The 24,614-nt window shown below is 42.0% G+C and overlaps 1 protein-coding gene across 1 annotated transcript; it reads left to right on the forward strand.

Moving 5' to 3' along the window:
* The first annotated feature begins 109 nt into the window (after positions 1–109).
* LOC133931958 (rho-related GTP-binding protein RhoN-like) lies at positions 110–23,600 on the forward strand. The gene is made up of 5 exons (XM_062378930.1): positions 110–416; positions 1,633–1,720; positions 17,435–17,544; positions 20,401–20,535; positions 22,574–23,600. Exons 1-5 carry the CDS (start codon positions 312–314, stop codon positions 22,832–22,834), a joined length of 699 nt encoding a protein of 232 aa, XP_062234914.1. The 5' UTR covers positions 110–311; the 3' UTR covers positions 22,835–23,600.
* Positions 23,601–24,614: the final 1,014 nt, after the last annotated feature.

A 24,614-nucleotide genomic window follows, 5' to 3' on the forward strand; every position in this document is an offset into this window, starting at 1 on the left:
CATTTGAGTAAAGTATTATGAGGGTAGGTTGAGTTATTTAAGCTTTTATTTTGAAACGTCCAAAAGGAAACTGGTCTGCAATGACGCTGGCTTGCCAGGTGTCATCAGTGTCACCGGTGGAGCGGGAGCGCGCAGCAGTGCGCAGCGCATGAAGCCGAAACTACCGCGAACCGTGGAGCTGAACTTTTTATTCGACTCTTGAGGAGAAAAAGGAAAAACACATCCCCATCAGTTCGTCTCTTCCACCTTCGACCCGCGTGGAGCTAAATGACCAGAGGAGAGAGAGGAGCTGAGTGATACCCGGGGGCACCATGGAGAGCAAAGGATTACAGCGCTGTAAGATCGTGGTGGTCGGGGATACGCAGTGTGGGAAGACGGCTCTCCTCCATGTCTTCGCCAAGGACTCGTACCCGGAGGTAAGAGGCTGTGTGTGATGAAGAGGGACTGCGGCACAAGTGCGTAAAGTCCCAGGAACCACGCTGAGCCACAACGCCTCCGCCGCGCGTCATGACATTTACACCCCAAAAACTTCCAAACCTCACGAGTTGGGAACCGGCTGAGAACTCACAGTTGTTTTCATTTCGGTTTATCTCCTGTGAGTTCCCGCTTTAGTATCACTGACAGTCTGTAGATTCATCCAGAAGAAAGAAAGGTCTCATCTCTCTTTATCTTTACGTGATTCCATCTGGCTCCTTGTCTTTTACGATATAAAAAAATGAGCTAGATTAAATGTTGCTCGTCCGGACCCTGAGTCGAAATGATAAAAAAAAAGTCGTCATCATCCTCATCATCGTCACCTTCATCCCCTTCAGATTCATTCAGCTGTGCGCACAAATCTGGGCTCATCTGTGCGCCTTTTTGCGCATCAGCCGTCTGGCACGGAAACACCGAGGGATCGGATCAGCGGTAATTTGAGCACAACAAGCTGCGTCTGAGAACACACGGAGTCACCCGCTCACCCCCCTGTCGCAGGATTCAAACATCGAATGAAACCCGGAAAATGTCCAATTCAAACAGTAGAATTCACACAAGAACGAGTTTATTCCTGCATATTCAAGGCTGGACTTGGATTTTGGTCTAATAAAAATCAACACAACACACAATACAGGTTGAAGTTATCAGGAACATTTGATATTTTAATGCTAATACACATTGTTCAGTGAGAAATCAAAATTGTTCTGTTAAATCTGTGTTGTGGTTTTGCCAGTATTCAAAGTAAATTTTCAATAACTTTAGGAAATGTCATTTTTTGTCATGTAATGCGTTTAAAATCAGTTGCCTGAGTCACTGCGATGGACCACATTTGTTTTTCACGTGAAAACCTCTGAAGAATAATGAAATCACAACTCGTTGACCTAAATTTCTGAATCTGGAGATGAGTCAAAGCTCAGAATTGGCCTCATCTACCTTTCAATGCACGCCCCCACACACACACACACACACACACACACACACACACACATACACACATCCCCATTCTCTGCACAACAGATATTTGAAGTCATTATATTATCTTCATATCCTTCCATTTAGATTCTCAATGATTGCTCATTAACTTCGTGGATGACCTCCCCACCCCTGAGCTCTGATCTACTTTCAGCCTCACACACGTCTCTCTCTCTCTCCTTCCAGAATTATGTTGCCACCGTGTTTGAGAACTACACGGCCAGCTTCGAGATCGACAAGCAGAGGATCGAGCTCAACATGTGGGACACGTCAGGTGAGGCGCACTTGGGGTTGTTGGTTTTCCATCTCACCTCTGCTCTGGCGTGGCAGGATTATCATGCCAGGGCGCTGAGAGGTGAGCCGCGTCACGCTGACTCCTCAGAGCGCCCCGACAACATCCACTCTGTGTGGGCCACAGACACACACGAGCTGCCACTGTGAGAGCGCTGAGAGCCGCCGGATGTTTCTACTGTCTAATATCTGTGTTCATGAAGCGTTGTGTTGTGTTGACGAGCTGCCACAGCATAAACAACACTTACAAATGTATCCCACTGGCTTCATGTTGGACTGTAATCACAGACCAAGTTCATTCCTGTGGGGAGATATGTCGATTTTTATCTTTTGAGTTTGTAAATTCTGATCTCAGATTAAGTTAAGACTAACATGTGAGCTCTGATGTCATAATCGTCATTTTTTAAGACACTCGGACAGTCAGATTCCTTCCGTCTCTTGTACTTTCTCCCTCGAGCTCCAGGCCCTTTTTGCATTTCACTCCCACAACAACACCCTAAAACTTGCCCTCTCTCTCACACGCACATAATCATGCACATGCACACACACGCACACACACACACTCAACCAAAGAGCAGCTTTACGGCATCAGCCTCCACCCATGCAGACAGACAGACAGACCTGCTCAACGGGCTGGAGATTAAGAGCTGCAGCTGCTGAGGCTGGTGCTGCCGGTCGGTTTGCAGTGGGCGAGGCCGCTCCACTTTGTTTGTACAACACCCATTTCAAATTACTGGTTGTGTGTGTGTCACACGCTTACACACACACACACTCACACACACGTACACACGCACACACTCTTTTCTCACACTGAGCTGTGTGGTGGATCACAATTGCACCATGGGAATGCTTAACCAGTAATTTACTCCACCACGAGAAACAATTCAATTCATGTTCTTGTGTGTGTGAAGCGTGTTGATCCATTCAGGAGTTTGTTCAGTCATATGAATGGAATCTGTGAGGACAAAGACGAGGTGGCACCCGGTGGACCGAGCGCTCCCAGGTGTGACCCTGTGTGAATCAGATTTAAGATGTTTCTGAAAACCAGCCGCACCTTTCTTCATAAATACAATTTAACAAAGAATCTATTTCTGTCCACACACATCTGCTGATGTTTTATACTTTTTAACAAGAACATGCTTAATAACGGATTTGACCAAGATTCAAACCAGAGTAATCACAGGAACAACCATTAATACTGAATGTATTAATGGTGTTCTACTTGTTTTACTAGAATTTCTATATCTACATCTAGAGGCTATCTATATATCTATATTCCAATGTATATATAGACTATATCTACATCTACAGGCTCTCTATATACATGCTATATCTATCTGTATCTATATTTATATCTATACGCTATAGCTATCTATATCTATATTTACTATACCTTATAAATTATGTTAATTTTACTGAGACTGAAAAGAGCTTCAAATAATAATTCAACCATTTTGGAAACAATATAGAAGTACAGAGCAGAGTAGCTTGGCTTAGCTTAGGATAACAGCTGGAAACAATATCTGCCTTCCAGCACTAAACTGTTTAACAGGTTATATCACATTTGATTGTTAAGTACAAAACAAAAGTGTAAGAGCAAGAATTTGAATATTAAAAGAATGGAATTTGCAATTTGGTGTGAATGCAACTTCAACTTTTTTTTTACCTTTGGACAAATACAGTTATGGTTTATCCTAAGCTAAGCTAGCTGGCTGTGGCCTAAGTGGAGTCAATCTTCAAGAAGAAAAGCAAATAAGCCTATCTACTAAAAGATATTCAGCTATCTCTTTCATAAAACTATATTTATTTCTGTTAAAACATTGAATGGTTTAGACTCTGGCATGTGATCAGTGTCACACCTGAACTGGTTTCTTCCAGCTCCGCACGAGCCGCTGACGTCCACGTTGCCTCGCGGCGTCCCCACCAGCTATTCTGGGTCTGTGTCATGGGACAGGTGCTCTGGCTCCTAATCAGTATTGCAACACTCCCCTCTGGGGCCTGCCTCCTCAGACTAATGACTCGATGGGGGATTACCTTTCCAACATTTACTGTTTCTTATGCAATCACAGTTTTGTTTGAGGATGTAGATACTTTCTGGTGTGTGTGTTAGTGTGCGTGTGTGTGGCGCATGTGTGTATCCGCAGGCGTGTGCAGGCATGCGTGAGAGACAGCCGGGCGAATGTTTGCAAGCATTCAGATTGTGTGTTTGTGTGTATGTGTATGTCGTGCCAGCGTGTGTGCTGTTTGTGTGTCAGCCAAAAGCATGAAGCATGAACCAAAGCAGCGGGAGTGAGTCGGTGACCGAAACTCCAACGTCAAACCGGCGTTATGGAGAAATCTGTTGTGTTTTCATCTGCAACCATCATCACAGTGTTTGAAAGGACAGGCTGAGTCAAATGAAGCCACAGAAACCGACATAAGTAGAGATAGTTGAGGAACACAAGAAGGTGAAGGACGAGCAGGTACCAGGTCTGTGTGACGAAACCAGAACAATGGCCAATCAAAACCAGTCCAAACACCAGAGCTGGGATTAGGAGATGGCTGTACACCCCAATCTAGAGTCAGTTTGTCAAGATGTGGCTATAAACTGGAGCTGGACCCATTAATCTGTTGTCTAATACAAGCTGGATGATATGAGCCTTTCACATACATATCAGTACCTATTTGCTGATATGAGCCAATATAGAAACTTTCATTTACAGAAAAAGCAATTCAGAAAAGATCCGCATTTATGTAATGTTATATTTGAAAAAATAACGTTTATTTTCTCTATAATATTCATGTTTTTTATATTAGGTTGTAGTTTCCTTTTTATTTATATTTACTTATTCGCTCATATCAGTGTTTTACAAAACAATACACTTATGCTCTTATACACATGCCATGAACAGGAGGGAGAAAAATCTAAGGATAAAAATTACAATAATAAAAATGTCATATAATAACAGAACATAAACATTCAGCATTAAGCAATATTCATCATTATAACATACAAATGCTTTTGATTATTTCGTAGAACATTCATATGTCAAGCCTCAATTACAGAAATCTTTTACCCCCTAATATCACTAACGGCATAGAGCCCATGAAAAATCCATATCAATCGGGTTCCAGTATAAATGCATAATTTAATTGTTGTTGCTATGGAACATAGGTCCACGCAAACATCAGGCAGAGAAACATCAACATGTGGGAAAGCAGCAGACCTGGCAACCCTGATGCATGTGCCCACGGAGAGGAGCCAGTGTTTGGACGAGCTCGCTCATTGTGCAGAAACAAACAGTGGATTTAATTAATCAGACGCTCTCTGTGCCACCAAACACTTGCTCCCTGTCTCCTCCATTCTTCATCTCCCCTGCACCACCCGCCGCCTCCTCCACCTCCTGCCTCCTCCCTTTACATCCAAACACGCTCGCTCTCGGACTCCCTGCCTCGTAGGTTAAACTCTTGTCCTCGTTTTCTCTCTCCTCCTGTCAAACTAAATCCCCCCCCCTCCGTATCCTGCATGTACATCTCTGTTACCCCTCATTCTTCTCTTAATCTTTCTGCCGCCTTCACCTCTTTCCTTTTCTGTCTTTCATCTGCTGCTGTGGGCAGCGCCGGTTCGCTACTGAGAAATCTGAGCCATGTGAGTCAAAATGACATTTACTCTTGGTCATCGAAACACCCGCGTCTCTCCAAGGCCCAGTTGGAAACTGCTCTCGGAAGCTTTGGATCACATCACATGATCTTCTCCCGTCATTTACCTCTGCACAATCCGGGATAAAATCTGAGACTGTTCAAGGGCTTTATTGTGACTTTGCTGGTGTTCTGTTGAAACAAGGGGTTAAAGTATTGCAGGGCCTGAAGACCTGCATCAGGGGCAGTGGGGCAAAAATAAACTGTGTCATAGTCTGGTGTTGATGGGCCTTAATAACACCAAGTAAAATTGGCTAAGTTGTTTTTCCAACCTGCATATAACGTTTTCAGATATAATGCTAAAATGAGTTTGAAACAGAAATCTTCTTTGGAAACATTTTGTGCTGATTTCTCAGACAATAATTCATTGATCTTGAAAAAAGGGGACTGATATTTATGATCGTGAACAAATTGATGCAGATCCAAATAAAAATCTGGATGAAGTGAAAGTAAATGTGGATTTTTAAGAAAACTACCCGGCTTGGCGGCGGTATGTGCTCTGCTAAGTATAATGTGCAACGGACCTTGTGGAATAACCACCTCAAGGCAATTGTTACATCAAATCACTATAAAACCAAATAGTTATTTATTTATTATGATTACACAACATTGTTGTTGTGCATTGATGAGTAAGGGGTTACTGAGACCGCAAGAAAACCTGATCCCGTCCACATGTGCTATAAAACAGTTTCATTTTGCTCTTCTCTGCACTTTTGTCTTCCTCCTCCTCCTTTCTTTAATTCGATCGGTTCTTTCTCATAACCAGCCCGCCCGCCAACCTCCAACCGGTCTTATTCCTCTCAAGGTCAGGAGTCCCACTGTATTGGGGCAGTGCCCTCTCAGCACTCCTGCACTTGATTAGCTTACCTTGCATTTTCTTTGTCTGTCTTTTATGTCCCTCCCTCACTTCTCACTCAATCCTTTTCTCATTTCCTCTGAAGAACCCTGCACTCCTTTCCCCGCTGCATCCTGGCAGATACCACACATGGCTCACTCTAATCTTTCTTAATGTGCTGTGACAACCCCCACCCCCCCAACCACCACCACCACCCCAAAAAAAGGAACAACTCTTGGTGCAGAGAAGAATTTTTGCTGTTGATTGATTTGCATCTGGCTCACCATCCTGCAATGAATCAACGAATGATCTTTACGAAAGGATGGATCAGGTGTCTTTGTTTGTGCCGCTGTTATCTGCCGGTGCGATCTCATCTTTATCTTTTCTTTAGTTCCTCTTGCATCGATTGCGACTCGGCGAGTGTGTGTAGAGCCCGAGACTTTAGCCCAAAGGAATACACTTTTCACAAGCATCTGTGTGAAGCAATTATCCACCAATTTGCCAACATGAGGCTTCAAAAGGTCATACATTGCATTAAAATACAGACTCCGGGTTCTGACCTTTACATTATTACTTAATCGTCTGCTGCTAATTATGAATATGCCCCCAGATGCCATTTTTTCTGTACTCCACGGTAATTACAAAGCAACAAGCAGTAAGAGCGGAAAATGAATTAGTGCTTTTATAGGAGGGAAAGTAAGTGGATCATATAAGTAGATCACACATGTAGGTGGTTAAAATTAATGTTTTCATTTTATCAGTGACACGGCTAGTGAATAGCAGGTGATCGTAAAGGAGCATTTTAACATTAAGGAGTCGGAGGAAATCAAAACAGAGCACAAAGGAGAGTGGATATTTGATTGACTTTAATCAAAAACACAGCTCCTCTGCGCATTGATAATCGCGATACATGTGCTGGACCAATCGCAAGTCGTTCTTAGTTGTCAATTACACCCCGTTGTCAATTTGCCCCCCGTTCAATTTCAAATTACTACTTTAAATCAAATTTACAGTCAACATGAGGCCTTGAACAAACAACAGTTTTATAAGAACCACCTAAAAAGACAGAAACCATCTTTGGATTCATTCTTTATCTGCTTGATGTCTAAATTTCCCATGTCATTTTTCTCAGTGTGTTTTAATGGTTTCATTCCACTGCCTCAAATGACAACAAAATCTTTTATTTCAGGTCTGAAAAAAAGCTGCTTAAGCTGGTTTATGTTTCAGTAAAATAATTACTTATTAAGCTGAGTAATTAACAACTTCATAAACACACACACCAGGGTTTGAATTTGGACTCATTAGGAACCTCCGCATTTTACTGTTGCTCCAGAGAAAATTACATTTCAGTGGGAGTCTGAGTTTATTTTACCTCTGCAGCTGGCGTTCGACCGAAAGCAGCTTCACGTCCTCAGCTTTCGCCATCAAAACACCAGTTTACTAAACATTCAGGTTTCACAGGTGAGGCATGTGAAAGTATGAGGTCAAGATGCAATTAAAAACATTTAGCGGCGAAGGAATGTTTTGAGGTTTGGCCTCTTGAACTCCTTCCAGGCAACTTCCGGATCTGAGGCATGCAGCCTGGATTTTCTGTGATGCTTCCTTGACGAGTCACTGAGAACATGTCCTGACATGAATTGAAACACTAGCGCTCTCAATGCGCACCCTGTTGCATCCCTCCATCCTTCCATCTATCCTAGGTCTACAGAGTCCCTGGCAGAGATCGCCTTAACAAGCCATCATTAATTCATGAGGAGCTTTCATGACCCCTATTAAATGTTGGCTCCTGGAAAGCACTACCCAGATGTGCCCTGACTGAGCATCTGTGTGGCACCTGGCTCCATGACAGATGCCAGCTTAAGTGTGTCCAAGGCTTTCTAGATGGAATTGGTTCCTCAGCCCAAGTTGCTGTTGGCTGTTTGTGCTTAATATGTGCACTGGTGTGTGTGTGTTTGTGTGTATGAGTAAGCGTATGAGTGAGTGCTCTGAGATAATAAGGGAGCGACAGAATATATAAATAGAGACAGTGAGGAGACGATATGGTGTCAAAGTGAAGAGCTCAGTTCTAAGTGCTGAGTGAGGACAAACCGAGTGTCCGTGGGTTTTCATGGCGAAGGCGTGCGCTCCGGTCAATCTGCTCTGGTTCTCTCCTGCCCATGCAGCCCATTAGAAGACCGAGAACACATTGAAAATCAATGGCCTAGATGCGTCTCCACTCTCAATCCCGGGGGACGGACAGACTCTCAGCTGCATGTGTAACTGAGAAGTCCGTCTAAAAGAGACACTGAGTCTGGACGAGCACGGAGACGGTAACACCAACATCAGATGTGTCTTATACACGGGACTCTTACTTGAACTAAATACAAACTTTTTTTACTCGTTTCCACACAATTTAGCAATTAACTCACATTTAACAATCATAATCACAAATCATTGAGTTTCACCAATGCTCCAAGTTACAGCTTGGAAGCAGGCTAGCCTCAAATATACCAAAAAAAAACTTCCCCTTGCTAATTCTATTGAGCTATCAAGCTAACACTGACAATAGCAAGGGAGCTAGCCAGAGCCAGAGCTTCCTTTCTATTGCTAGGCTATAGCTCCGTCACGATATCTCTCTGATGAAAACATTCACAATAGCTTTCATTAATGTTATCGTTAACTTTGTTATACAAAGTCAAAGTAAAATGGATGCCGGCCTGGAGACTGGACAATAAACACTGTATATCTATCAGGCTCAGTCGATGCTATACTGGATAAAGCGTAATTAGATGTTGTAGAGCACTTTGTATAGACACAAACAAAAAAACACACTGAGGGCACTCAAGGGGTCTCTCCATCCACTTAAGACCCCCTATATCCCTTATCTATAATGCAAGATATAGCTATGACCGCTCCATTCAACCCCCCCAACACCTCGGCCATTACTGAGAGCGCTGGTGACCCTGTTTCTACTGTACAGAGATATCCTGTCCTTTATACTGTATGAACGCGAGTGATGCCTCCTTGTATTTTCTCTAATCTTGTTTCGGTAAAAGGATGAAATACATATCGATGCCGACAGTGTGTTAAACACCACGGGAACCGGATCGATACCGGCTCAGCTGCTGCAAGCCGCTGAACACGAAAATCAAATAAATGGCAGATTCCGTCTACAACCGACCTCAGTCTCAAGTTGGCCTCCATTACACCACATGTTCCAAATGTCTTGATTTGAAGTGACACTGTAAATAGGGATGTTGTATTTTAATTATTTACAAGGTGATCCTATAGAATTGTGTAAAGAAAAAGGATTTAGACTTCGGGAATCCAGTCATAATTCAACTTTAAGTGAGCCATGTTTTAAACAAAGCTACAGAACCATAAATGTACGTTTATTTTATGTAAAAATACACATAGTTTTGATCATTGCTTTAATCTCTATTTTATTTTCCAAAGTACTCTATAGTCTCTTTCCTTTTCTTTCGTGTGTTTGCCTTTGGAACCCCCATCTAGCCGGAGAAGTGATGGAGCAGCAGGACAAAGCATTTGTTTCCAATAAACAACAAACACGGATCAGAGGTTCATACATTTCCTCTGAGTCTGGTTCCACGATCCAGGCTGCACACAGGCTGCTCCTAACTTCACAGCATATGAAATCACACCAGGGGCCGGGAGGTTTAATGTGAGGGGGAGATGCCCAGATGCCAGTCGGCTCCCTCTGTCATTAATTTTAAGGAATCCTGCAGGATGACTGCTGATTTCAGGCAAAACTGTGCTCGCTGGCAGCCCCTTCCCTCTGTGCCCACTGAGTTAGAAATATGCCAGAACATCACACAGAATTTCTCACTGAAATCCGTCCTGTTATTCTGTTAGTAGTCCCTGTGTACATGGAAAACTTAAAAAACCTTGGTCGGACTTGGGCATTTCTGATTAGACTGAAGCTTTGAAAATATCATAACCTGAGCAAAGACCTTTCAAGTCGTTCCCAGTGAAGAACACAGGCTTCAGTATGAAACACAGTACAGGTCTTCAACATGTGTGGTGTCATATTGTTGACAACTACAAGGGCTGTTTGTCCTATTCAAGAAGTACCCCAAGTCCCCTCTAGTGCTTGATTGGCCCTTGAATGATAGATAGAGATATTTAACATCTGAGATTGATTATTAAACCTAGAGGATAATGATCTTTGTGTAATTTCCCAAAAATTCTGTCAAATTTTGAATTAGATGAAGCACCTAACTCCTTGAGTTCTGCAAACATATACCGTCTGTGCCACTTATCCTTAGGGAGAGTAGCATGAGATGGATCCCTCTCAAAGAATGGACAGAAGTGCAATAGATGTTGCTCGTATATGATAAACCTTTAACTGTATGTGTGTAGATAAAACAACGGAGATGCAGTTGTTTTTCAAGGTCAAGACTGATCGTTCAACGGTTGTTTCCTATTTTTAAAATGGTTTTTCAGGGATATGCCACTGCTCTTCCAGGACGTTGGGGGGGAAGTTAGGGGATCTTAACCTTACACACATTTGTCTACCGGGCTTCAGTTATTAACATTCAGGGTTTATTTTCTCTGACTTGACAAAGCTCCTCTAGAGCCACAGGCTGAGCAGCACTCTGTGTGACTCGTAAGCAGATCTTCATGTGTAAAAGTGGCCCTTTAACTTTAAGCCTAAGGGCCCTTTGAGACTCCTGAGTCACTTGCCTATTACTCCAAACTAATATTTATAAGAAATCCATCATATGATCCGCTATTTCACGCTATTTCACGCTCCAGGGCCAAATTGTTTTCGTCACCAAGAAAATGTGACGAATAATAAACACCTTCCAGTTAAATCTATGACATTATAATTGATATTCACAGAATGAGCAGCCACGTACTGGCTTAATTTCTCTTTTGTTATTTCCCAGACAGACGTATTGTCCCCACACCTCCCGTAGCACCGGTGTGCAGCCGATGTGCGTCATCCAAGCGGGTCCAAATTATTTATACGTTCAGATGGTGGAAGAAAAATACATTAATCAATAGCATTAAACTGTGCTGCATATTTCAGGTATTCAGACCTGCACGGAAATCTTAAAAAAGGCATTACTTCTTGAGAAGGGCATAACTGGGACAAACAGGATTTTAATATTAATGAACATTACCATGCAGTGATGGAAGTTGGCAGACAAAAATGCCATAGGAGAGGATTAATAATGATTTTCTGTGCAAACAACTCCAGGTGTGTGTGTGTGTGTGTGTGTGTGTGAGTGTGTGTGTGTGTTCCTTCTGAATCACTGTGAATTCTGAACATGAAGCCTGATCGTCTCCACATCCCAGCTAATTACAATTCCCAAAGTACAACAGTGGAGGACAGTTAAATAATCAGTTGAGACAAAAATGAGAAAAAGCAGATATCTCTGAAACATAAACAAATGTAATCCCTAACAAGAGTTTCATTATTTAATATAGAATAGATAATATCCCTCCCTTCATTCCATAATTAAGAAACGTGCCCAGCGGGGCTCATTAAAGCTCATTAAGAAACTTTATTCATAAGAAGCTCTGAGCTGAACTTGCGGAACAGACTGGAATATCCAGATGAATTAAAGAAATACCTGAATACATGAGTGGAGTCTTAACACACTTCATCTTGTGGGAATTTGGAGTGAGACATGTTGGACCATGTTATCAAAGCACCAAATGAGGGATTAAAGACTTAAAGACTGGTTTATCCTTTAATTTGTCAAAGTTGGATGAATAGTTCAATCAAAGGATTTATTTCTTAAAAAACTTGATGTGAATTTGAAAACAGTGACAGATTCAAGTTGTGAGAAGCAACACTCACATGTTGTGTGTGACACTTGTTGAAACTCTCACAGCCGATCTTCTGGTCATGTCACCGCTTGATGATGTGACAGGTTGTCAGGAAATTCCAGGTTTTCTATTCTGCACAGTCGACTTTCGGTTGAAGCTGAAACCTTTAGTCAATTCCACTTGTCGATTGGCAGAAAACAGATGAGCTTTTATTTGAATAAGTGATTAATTCCCGGCCATTATATTCCTTGTGCACTGTAAAACTTGAAAATTACCTGTGTCTCTTTTTTAAACAAGCAGCGTTGGAGCCCTGCACATTTAGATTTTCAAAGTATCTCCACGATTTGGCTTCATGTGTCACATTACTGTGAAAAACCCGGCGTGGCTCCATTAAAAGCTGCCATTTAGACGAGATTACACAAGACATTTAGGAAGGAAAAAAACAACACAGGCCTGATATCTGTTAAGAGCAGAACACAAGTGGATTACATAAAACGACAAGAGGGAACAAACAGATCATGCTCAGCCGTGTGTAAGCGACCAAACAAGCCCGAGCTGAAGGAAGCTGCAGGTTTTTTCTACGCGTCAAACATCAAAGGCATGACAACCCCATGTGGAGTCGCAGTAGCAGCAACACCACGACTCACTGACTACTGAGCGGCTCTGTGCCAAACGTTGTTCAGCGGTAAATATTTCAAAAAAACATGTAAACGCCAAACAAATATGTAATTCCATCGAGCATTTAGCAATTTAAATGACACTAATATCGACGTGGGAGATAAACTACGTGCAGCTCTCCGGTGTCGTTCATGAGCTGGTGCTTAATCAGAGTTTTTTTTTTTTAGACAGAAACAGATGGGTTGAAGTTTCTTTGTGCTGCTGCGGCAACAGCAGGGGTCTTCCCACGAGGGGCTCCGTGTACTACAGGTCCCTGTGAGGGTCAAAAAACGGCTCGCAGATCAATACGCATTAGCTGCTGCTGGAGCGCTGAACATGGATTATTTGACATCACAGGAACCTTGAGGCGTGTGTGTGTGTGTGTGTGTGTCCCTGTGAATTCATGCTTTTAAGAAAAGAAGCAAGTCAACATTTCTTCTCAAAGATCGTTCTTTTTTTCATTGGTTTTGTCTTAATTAGTTATTTGATGGTACAAAATGAGGCAATAACGTCATGAACTCCTGAAAACACAATATCTGGCTCTTGAGCTGCACTCCACTATATTCACCAGCTACAGTGGGTACTTGAGTTTTTTATTTCAGTTTTTATTCAACTGCCTCCTGCACCCAGTTGAGAAAGGTGAGATTGAACCCAAACAGAGAGGCCGGAAAACCAAAGCACTAAAAGACAAAAAGACGCAATAAAGAACCACAGAGCTGAAGGAAACTGCAGAGTCTGGTGATTATTCTCTGTGGATTCATCACCATAAACAACCTCTTTCACATAAAAGTGGACATGATCTGTTATTAATATGAAAAAACTGATTATACGCTGCTTTGATCGAAGACATGAAAGTGCTGTCAATCTTCTTATGAACATGAAGAAAGCCAATGAGCCCTTTTCCAACATTAAATATGGATACCCATTTAAGGAAACATTCCTGACATCAACGCAACCACCTGCATGTTGTCAGGAAGGTTGATGACACACACTGAAACCTGTTTGACAGCGTCTTTTAATGAGCCGGGTTTGGCAGGTGTGGGTTTTTGGAACCACTGAAGAGGAGGAGGAGGAGGAGGAAGAGGAGGAAGGGAAGGAGATTCAAGCGCAGAGGGACTTAAATCTCAGAGAGGTCTTGATGCTTGTTTATTCTGGCAAAGGGTTGGTTGACAGCACAGAGGAGGACTTGGCAGAACAATAAAGGACTGCATAGTATTACTTCAAAAAGAGTACCAAGTAACTGAATACACCTGAGGAGAGAAACACCTAAACTCAAACTCAAGTTTTTATTCTGTCCTTTTCTGGGGGGGGGGACGAAGCGATGTGAGGACAGTGTCCCTCACAGCCGGTTAGTCACAGTAGTGATCACAGGTCACCGGCTCACACGAGACGTTGTCGCTTTGGCACAAACGCTCAGTGGAATCAGCACCTTGGACAGCTCTCGTACATCTACAAACATTCACGAGCCATTTTACCATCCGTGTTGTCGTCTACAACTGTTACGCGTTACATGTACAGCGGAGAATAGATTTCAACTTCCATTAATTCTGCTTGGAAAAGCGAAGGAGTCGCAGGAAGTAGCTTTTTAAAATTACATTAAAGAATAATGGAGTTTCATTATTGTTTTATCCTGGATACTGCTTTGTGGATTTTTTCTTCTCCTTGCTTTGGGAAGTTTGGGCGGAACTTGTTCTGATCCGAGGCGTTTTTTATCAAATCAAATCAAATTTTATTTGTATAGCCCATATTCACAAATTACAATTCATCTCATAGGGCTTTAACAGGGTGTGACATCCTCTGTCCTTAACCCTCAGCAAGAGTAAGGAAAAACTACTAAAAACCCTTTTAACAGGGTAAAAATATGAAGAAACCTCAGAGAGAGCCACATGTGAGGGATCCCTCTCCCAGGACGGACAGAAGTGCAATAGATGCCCCGTGTAGGAGAACATCATCAATTATCTAAGTCTCTAGCAGCATTTGATGATGGTAGACATCCCGAAGGACAACCCCAACATGACATTACAAGCAGTCCCGTTGCAAGCACAGTCCATGCTCAGCAACCATCCAGACCATGATCCACCATCCAGACCAGACAACACTCCAGTCCTCAGTCAACGTCCACCGCTGCCCACCAGGGCCCATCACAAGCCACCACCGCGGTCCTGGGCGGTGGACTAGGGCCGCGTGGTGAACTAGCGTGGTGAACTAGTTAAAGACCCAAGTTGACTATATTTAACTGAAGTCTCTTTTAGAAAATACTTCTTTTATACAAATGAATTCATATTTTATTGCTGACGGAGTTTGGTGAGATTATGACGAAGTATCAAACCTCAAACTGTCTGTATTCAAATTGTATTGTTTTATAATTTCCTAACTGCCGATGAAGACTACAAAAATCAATTTGGAAGACCTTGAGATAATCATTTATTGTTTTTATGGTGAAGAATTAAGCTTTAAATGAAGAAAACAAGTGTTATTAAATTAAATTATTAAAATCTATTTCATTTCAAGTTAAAATTATTAATCTTTAATTTGATTTATCATTATTTTATTCCATTTTATGTTTTCAGAGTCACTTTTTGATGCATTCAAGGGCAGATAAAATCTTAATCACCTCATGTCGTGCGGTGCTTCTCTCTGTTCTTGAGGTATCTTTAGTCGCAAATACATCATCTGTCAAAGTGTTTTGCAACAGTCGGCACGAGTTCTAATGATAGCAGCTGACCAACAATAGTCTGCAATAGCTGTAACCTACATAGGCCCGGTGCACTTGCAAAAGCGCTGACAAAGCGGCTCTGCAAATCACTTGTTTTACAGCGTCCCATCCCGCTGCCCAGAATTTGACCGCGGCTTCAGGTGGGAGACGAAAAACTCTTGTTGTCTTTTGTGTGTGTGTGTGTGTGTGTGTGTGTGTGTGTGTGTGTGTGTGTGTGTGTGTATGTGTGTTTAACCCATTTGTCTGGAACCGGCTCAAAGCTGAGCAGGACCCAAACCAAAGAGATACTATCACAAAGGTGGGAAACCCAACAAAGACAGGAAGTAAAACACATAAGGTGGGAAATATCATAATAAACAGGAAACGGCAGCAGACATTCCAAAACAAAGGGTCGTGAGAGAGAAAAACAATAAATATGTCTGAGATCATGGAAGAAATCTGTTCTGGAATTAATAATTTTCATGATGCTGTTAATGTTAAAACTTAATCTGCACCTACAAAATACTGAAACACGAAACAAGGGCGAGTGAGCGTCTGTGCGTGTTTGGTGTGAATGTGTGTGTGAGTGTCTGTGGTGTGAACGCAGGGTAGCATGTGTATAACCCAGCAGCAGGAATTAATCAGAGAGACAGCGGAAAAATGGTTGTAGCCTTTCAGTTTGACATTTTTTAACCACAGAAACACAAACACGTTTTGCTCTGGGGCCCAGATTTTGACAGCGCAACACAAATGAGGGTAAATGTGGCTGTTTGTTATTTGCCCGTGTGTCTCTGCACACATCATGTAAATGTAAACTGCCCCGCTGGTGTGTTGATGTTGTGGAGTCGACATTCAGAAATGATTTGGCAGCTTCAAGAAAAACCCTCACATCCTTAAGTTAGTGTGGATTTACATTCGCTCGCTTCGCCACGGAGGGTTGTGTCTTCAGACTTATTCGATCAAACTTCCACTCTGTGAAATCCACACATTTATTTTCCCACTCTCAACATGTCTACAAGCAACTAAACCTATTCCATATATTTTATAATACACAGATCTTGATATTCCAGTGTTTAGGATTTGATTTATGAGAAATAGATAATTCGGTTGACCAGACCACTTCCTTTTCTTCTTCTATGTTTCTACCATAAGAACTAAACAGTCAGGCTTAGGATGTTTCGACCTTGGCAGAGGTATGAACTCCACTGAGTGCCACTCTAGTCAGTGACATTTGAGCAGATAAATCCATATTAACATCCCTGAGTGCAGGTTGAGTCATTACACATATATATTATTCATGTTTTAAAAGAAAATACAAATGTTATGTTTTTATGACATACATCATGTGTATTTTAAGTGAATATTTAATCATAATGAATAATCAATTTAATACACATATATTTTCAAGAGAAATAAGAGTCTGCTTCATTCTTCTCATTGCAAACGTTGGATTATTTTGGGAACTGTGAACTGTGTTTTCGTGTTTGTGCTACGTGCGGCAGATTCAGGGGCCTGTTCTACGAGTATGGGAATTTTCTCTTCAACCTTTTGTCTTTTTGTTGAGTGGCCAAAGCCCTGTGCACGTATAGTGGCGGAGACAATGAGTGAAATGGAGAGGGAATGCTGTCCCCCACCCAGAAAGGAATGTGTCCCCTTGCCCAGGTCACAATGCCTAATTCAGCCGGGGCCCCCCGGGCAATACCACATGCCATTCTGAAATACCAGGTGAAGCTTTGTGTGAGCCATTCATTATGTCACTGTCACATGTCTGTCTGCTGGCTTATTCAAGACTGCCAGACAAACAGCCCCGGGGTTGCGGACGAGGCCCCTTGAAAGCAGTGAATAACACCCACTGGCTGTCACCGGCAGAGTGGCTGAGTTCATCCCAATCATCATTATTATCCTTTAATCACAGTTGTTACCACCGAAGCTGCTCTGTAATGACTCACTTTGACATTCAGAATTTAACCCGTCAGCAAAGTGACTATAAATAACATTTAATCTACCTGGAAACACTGCTCATGTGTGTGTGTGTGTGTGCCTTTCGCCCGCAGGTTCAGCCTACTACGACAACGTGCGCCCGTTGGCCTACCCCGACGCGGACGCCGTGCTCATCGTCTTTGACATCAGCCGCCCGGAGACCATGGACAGCGTGCTGAAAAAGGTCAGTGAACACCAAGCGGTGGCTTCTCTTTCCCAGCACATTCCTGCGGTCGGCGACCATCACTCATCGACCACAATCGCCAATACAAGACCAAACACTTTATCTTTCATGGAGGGCAAGTTCTCACAACTTCAGGGGGTCCATTTGAGAACTAACTTGACCTCTGACCCCTTTGGTAACAGGGGTAAACACTGACCTCACAATACAAGCGGCGGATGCCAAAGTGAGACGCTGAGTGGTCACTTTATTCACAGTTTAGCAGCAAAATAATGGAACTGGTCCTCGAGTAAATTCCTAAGCATCTAATTCAAAAGCTTCAGAATTACAACGTGCCATCACGTTTCCTTTCATGTGTATTTTTTAAGCTTATTTTACATCTGTAATCTTCCGTTTTCAAATAACACCACAGCACTTTTCTCTGACAGCCTTCCTCCCAACATCCTTTTTGCACCTTCCAATTTCCCCTTTTTAGAGGCTCTTTTCTTTCTCAGCATCGCTAAGCTACTATACTGCTGCTTGAATCCTTATCACAGCCCCTTTTCCCTTTTTGTCTCTTTTGTTCGCTTCAGTCCAATCTCTCTTCAAAGGCTCATTCAAATCTCCCATGTCAGACTGTCTGTATCTCCCTCTTATCGAGTATTACACAACTGAAGATGTTATCCCAGTCTGACACCCTTCGCCTTTTCTAATGCTCCAACCCCGGGCACAACATTTTCTCACCTCTTCCCTTTTTTCTCTGGCCTTTCTGACTCGCACTCTGCCAACGCTGCCGTATCTCCACCTTTGCATGATTCCTCTCTGTTTCCATCCTCCTGCCTGATTGGATTGAGCTGTCAAATGTTTGTGTGATGATGAGATGTGATGCGCTCGTTTCTGCATCCAACACAAACAGCTCCAAGGTAACTAAGGCCGGATAATCGTAATCACAGGTTTACAGCCTTGATTTAAAAAAATTGACTGAGGTTCGTTCCGAGCACATGTTTTAAACCTGGCCAATAATTTTTTTGTATTTCTTTAAAAAAACTAAATGTGTTTCATTATTTAACATTTTAATTATGTTTTAAATAAATGGGAATCTTTGGCACAAGTACAGCCTAAACTGTTTTGCAGGTTTTTGCAGAAATCAAAAGTTCAAGAGTATCAACAAAGTGATTACTGTTCTAACTTAGAGGGCGGTAAATGTGTGAAGTAGATCTCAGAGGAGTCTCCACAAAGCAGCAGAAAACAAAAAATATTTTAATGATCTAAAGAAAATGGGCTAAAGCACAAAGGTACATGTGCATAAGAGGTTATGAAGGGAATGAAAAGGTCACTGGGCCAAGTGCATGGCTCAAAATGGAATAATTAATCACGGCTGTTCACATGCACAATATGCAATAAACCAAACAGAGGTTCATCTTCCATTTAAAAGCCTGATTCGCTTGCATCTCGGTAGATTGTATTCATAATGGCACATTTTCCAGGTATGAAGAGAGAGACACTGCAGAGGAAATGTGTGTTTTAAGTAAATGCAGGAGAGCAAACACATGTGTGTGTGTGATGTTGAACACACACTGTGCACACACCTACAAAGTTTAAATCACTATATTGACAATCTGTCCTTATACTTTGGACATGCTATAACATTGGTATTGGATGCAATTTAATGAAAATCCATTAAATAGTTGATCATATACAATATTAAGTCTGGACCAAAGACTGAATCACTGAAACTAAACTGACTAAAGCCTAAGAATATCACAATGAGCCTTAAAATTCAACTACGTGTGTGAAACGTGTGTAATATCTTGTATTTTAAAGGAATTATTGTTTCCTCGTCTGGTTCGGTTTCCTGGATTGCAGATATCTTAATAAACTGAAACGTCAGGTGCACTTATTAAAAAGTCTGAATATACACTTTGATAAACCCGACTCTCGGATCCGACAGCTCGCTCTCCGCTCTCTATCTGGGACAAAACTCTCACCAGTTCTTAACATTACGCAAACAATAAACCGCTCGTCCCATGGGTCCTTTGTGACTCATCGAAATTGCTCTTATTCACCGGGTGCACGCTGCTCGGTGGAGAGAGGCGCCGAGAGGCAACCGCTCGCTTCTGCACGGCAGCACAACAGCGGCTGGCGCAGGCGTCTGGGAGAAGAGATGTCTTTGTGAGCGAGAACAAGTGGAGCAACAGTGCTCAGTGTGGCTGCCTGTGCCACGGTGTGAGGAGAGAATGAAAGGAGTCTCTCAGAGAGAACGAAGGCGACGGAGGGGAAGAGAGAGATAGCTTGAGTCATGTTTGTGGTGTGTAATGACTATTGTCTGTCTCTGCTGCTGGGAGCTGCAGAAAGAACTTGACTGTTGTTTTGTTTCGGTTGTGGTTTCTGGTCTTGTCTTCATGTCAGAAGAATTTTTATTTTAGCAATAAACGTGCTGCGAGTTCAGAACTTTAAAAAAGGATTGTATAGTGTTAGTTTTCAATATCCATTATGTTAGTATTCCTTATGACAAATACTTTCACACTGGTACACAGTTTGGTAAACAAAACAAAATAAATACTTTTTATGTGACACAGGAAAAACATTATTCCCCCATAAAAATTAAGCTCAGGTTCTCAAATGCTTCTGAATTTTATTTTGTTATTTGCGATTTAAAGTAGGGTCTAAAAAATGGAATCCTATTAATAAAGAACTGTACTGAATGTAGACAGATACTGCAGCAATAACAATAATATATTGGATTCTGTTATAGAAACATTATTGACCACAACACTGAAAAGTTCAGGTGTCCACATACTATCGGCCACATGGCGTTTTTATCCTCTAGTCAACATAAGGCCCCTGTGCACTGACATGTGTTCCCCTTTTCATTCACAGTGGCAAGGTGAGAAGCAGGAGTTCTGCCCCAACGCCAAAGTGGTGCTGGTCGGCTCCAAGCTGGACATGAGGACGGACATGAATGTCATGAGGGAGCTGTCCAAACACAGACTCATCCCCGTCACCCACGAACAGGTGAGCGTATTTGAGTTATTCAGCATCAACAATGTGTGAAACATTCAGTCCTCACATAAACAAAACTTTGAAACACTAAGATTATAAAAGACTTGAGACTGAACAAAGAGGGAGGCAAACAGAAGGATGTGCGATAATACACTTGTTTTGTTTATGTCTTGGAGCGATGAACAGCGGCACGCATGAATTTGAATAGCCCATTCTCATGTAAATGTGAATTCCCCATTAAATGGCAGCCGTTTGTCAACAAATGAATATGTGCTCACACCTCTGACGCAGCAAAGGTAACGACCTTCATTGTCCCGACGGTAATGAAGTCAAAATTGATCCGTCAAGAGTTTTCACAGTCTCAAGTATTTAAGCATAAAAGTTGTCAAAGTTGAGCCAAAACATGGATGTTTTCCCTGGAATGTAGCTGCAGCCACATTTGACTAAAACAACCATTTGTCCCAGAGGTCTTGAGATAGAGAGAGAAAGAAAGAAAATACTTGTGAATGAGCGAGCATTCACAATGAGCACTATAGTGAGCCGCACAGTTCATGAGCCGCACACCAACTGTGAGACTTCTGCTGTAATCAGCTCAAGGCCGTCAAAACAGAGGAGTGGGAACGTACCATTAATGCAGCCTCCCTGGCAGAGCAGCCTTTAGTATTTCCTTCATAGAGGAGGAATATTGTCGACTTCTTCAGTGTTTTTTCTGACACTGATACTGAATACCTGCAAATGTTTAACCACAAAAAGGTTAAATGATCCAGTTGATGAATCTAAAACACATAGTCATAGTAGTAGTAGTAGTAGTAGAGAAGCTCCATTTTATACATTTCTTTGTCCAATTCAAGGGTCTGAGGACCAAGGGGGTCAAAATTGTTGAGCCCCTTTAGGTTTATTTGTAATTTGTGATATTGGGCCGTGAATAAAATCTGAAAAAAACAGTGTCATAAAGAAACGTTATCTAGGTTTCCTTTTTTTAATTTAGAATGTACAAACATTTTTAACCAGGTCAGTTTTAAAATGGTGCTAATCACTACTGGGAATAATCTGAGGTTTTACACTTGAGTTTTATAGTCACACACATTGGACTTGGATATTTCACAGCTGTGTGGAGAATCTGCCATATACATGCTTATGAGTATTTTATTAAGATGAGACATTAACTGACCAGGCACAATGGTGGGATTTCCACAAAAGGAAGTTAAGGAAATCTAACGTTAAGGGCATGTTTTAAGTGCGATGATAAAATAAATTTAAAAAAGAACCTGCCAAATGCTAACTGTTACAGGATGTTGTGTAAATCCTTCATTTGCCTTCAATGAGTTACCGAGGATTCATGTACTTCAGGGGTTCAGTGAGTTTAAATTAAACAGAAAAGATCAGTTCTACCGCACAAAGTCTCTTTTCTGTGACACACAGTTTGTTTATCACATCTCTGAGGATTAGATTTCCACTCGCTAACTGAGTCCCTCACTGTTGGAGTATAAGCAAACACAAGCTGAATGCTTGAGCTGCATAATTCAATATTTAATGGCAACAATCAATAAAACTTGTGATGTGAAAAAAGTCGCTTGTGGTTAAGAAACCGAGGAAAATGATTTTCTGCGGTTCACCCTCAACTTTAGGGAGTAAGTCTCATTCTCGGCAGCAGCAGCAAGGAGAAGAATTCCGAAAAAAAGCTCTGTACACAACAAAAAAACATACAGAGAAAAAGTTAGCGGCTAGTGTGTGAACAAATTTAGCATTAAGTAGCTAGCGCCAGATATTTCCTTCATAAGTTAGTACTGACCAAAATGAAACCGAAAGATGGTTCATGTCTCTCCACAAAATGTCATGAAAACCTGTTTAGTAATTTTAATAACCTTCTTTAACTGCACGATTTCTTACGAACATCTTAGCAACATCCACTTTAAAGTGTCATTGCATGTCATAGTTGTGTTTACATCTTGTTTCTACTGCCTCCTAGTGGCCAGAAAACAGGTAACGAACCTTTAAGTCATGTGTTTGTACGTTAACTCAACCATTCTGTCTTTCTCTGTGTTTGCAGGGCACAAGCTTGGCGAGGCAGATCGGCGCCGTGGCGTACGCAGAGTGCACGTCAAAGTATTCAGAGAACAGCGTCCGGGACGTTTTCCACATCACCACGCTGGCGTCCGTGTCCCGCATCCACCGGCCCCTCCCTCAGCTCAAACGTGCGGGCTCACGTCGAGGCCTCAAGCGGGTCTCCCAGCAGCCGCCTCGGACTGAGATCAGTGAGCACCCGGCTCCCATAAGAAAGGACCGGGCCAAGAGCTGTGTGCTCATGTAGGACCAGGGTTCGACCAGCGAGGCTGACCCCGCCTGTGCCGGTTGGAAAACAAACCATCCCGCACATGAACTTAATTTATTGGTGATTTCTTGTCCGCTCTTTGCACTTTGCACTGTGGGTTCTTTGAGGAATTGTCGATCTTTAGCAAAACTCTCCTTGTTGTTTTTCTCTGTGGCTGTGTTCTCTGGGGGGGGGGCTGTGGCAGTACAGGCGACGTCTCCAATGCTTTTACTTTAACGTGGAGACAAAGAGGCCGGTGAGCAAATGAAGCACAAGGACAGACAAAAAGTGTGTTGAGATTAAAGAGGAAAAGAAATGAATTAACGTGTCACCCTGGAGGAAGCGGCTGTAACAAAGCTGGCCTCGACCTCTATGATGTTGTTTTCCTGTTTGTGAAAATGCTATTCTCTCTTTAGGTGTCTAAGTTAACGAAGCACAATACAATGCACGCAAACTGTTCTGAGTTTTCTGTTCACGTCAGGGAACGAACTCGCATGACCGGTCGACAAAGAAAATCTGGACCGGCTAAATACTTTTGGGCTGAGATGACACAAATTTTTCTTAAACCACAAGTGCTTTTTAATATTGAAAAAACGGATATAATCACTCACCACATAATACTGTTGTGAAATTAATACTGTAACGATCCACACGGGGAAGGGAAGTCACAGAGGGAGTAAAGAGGGTGATTGTTATGTTGTACGTGTCATAATGAAATAAAGAAAAAACTTGCTCTGCTGACAGTTGAAACGTCTTTAATATGTAACATACTCGTTTGACTTTGGCCTTGATCCTGAATGATTGTGCTCGGGAGAAGAATTTGATTTCATTCAACTTTTGAATTTCTCAGTGCATCTCAGTTCACTGGAGCAAAGGGCAGAGTTGTTTCTACCTCTGAACATTGTCTCAGTTCGACGGGAACATGTCTCGTTGACAGATTTATTCTGTAACTTGCACAAAATGTACTTTAACTTGAAAAAAGCAAATTGAATCTAGAGAAAAAAGACACTCGGCTGATGAAAAATGAATTAAAACCATAAATCTATTGTAGGTAGTCTTCTCTGCGTTTATGTGGACACGAAAATATTCTGAAAGCGTAGATATTAGCTTTATTATGATGTTTACATGAGTTGCTGAACAATATTCTTTATAAACTCATTTAAATGCAACATGACGTCCTACTACGATTAAGACGTATTTACATCTTGTGACAAAAATCAGACAAATCAACGTCTTAATCTGATATTCTGACTTTGACCATATTCAGGTCAAGATGATCAGAAATGCTGTTTCTCCAGCTTTGAGTTACTCCTGACGATTGTCTCAATCGGGTTAATATTGGACCATTGGTTTCTGTGTAAACCTGTCTAGTGATGATTCAAACGAGCAGATCATTTTACCATTTTAGTTATGTGTTCAATACGAGGGCTGAGTTATATTTAAAAATACTGGATGATGCTAAGATTTTGACCTGATGATGGTTTTGAATAAAACGTTAGGGCATCAACCAGGTTACTATAATTCATCCTCTGGGGACCATGACTATCTGGACTGAAAATCATGGCTCCTCGCTACAGGCTGAGAAATTCCATTATAAACCAAAGTGTTACACCGACCAACAGACAAGTAAACAAACGAAAGTGCTCAGGGCCTTGATTATAAAAGGCCCCATTGATTATACACTTATCAAAAATAACAACTGTCCAACCTTCAGTTGTTGGTCCTTAAAGGGGAATAAGACAGATTCTACTCATCAGGTTTAAAGTAGAGTGTAGAACAA

This window comes from Platichthys flesus, chromosome 20 (genome assembly GCF_949316205.1).
Source record: "Platichthys flesus chromosome 20, fPlaFle2.1, whole genome shotgun sequence".
Taxonomy (NCBI): Eukaryota; Metazoa; Chordata; class Actinopteri; order Pleuronectiformes; family Pleuronectidae; genus Platichthys; species Platichthys flesus.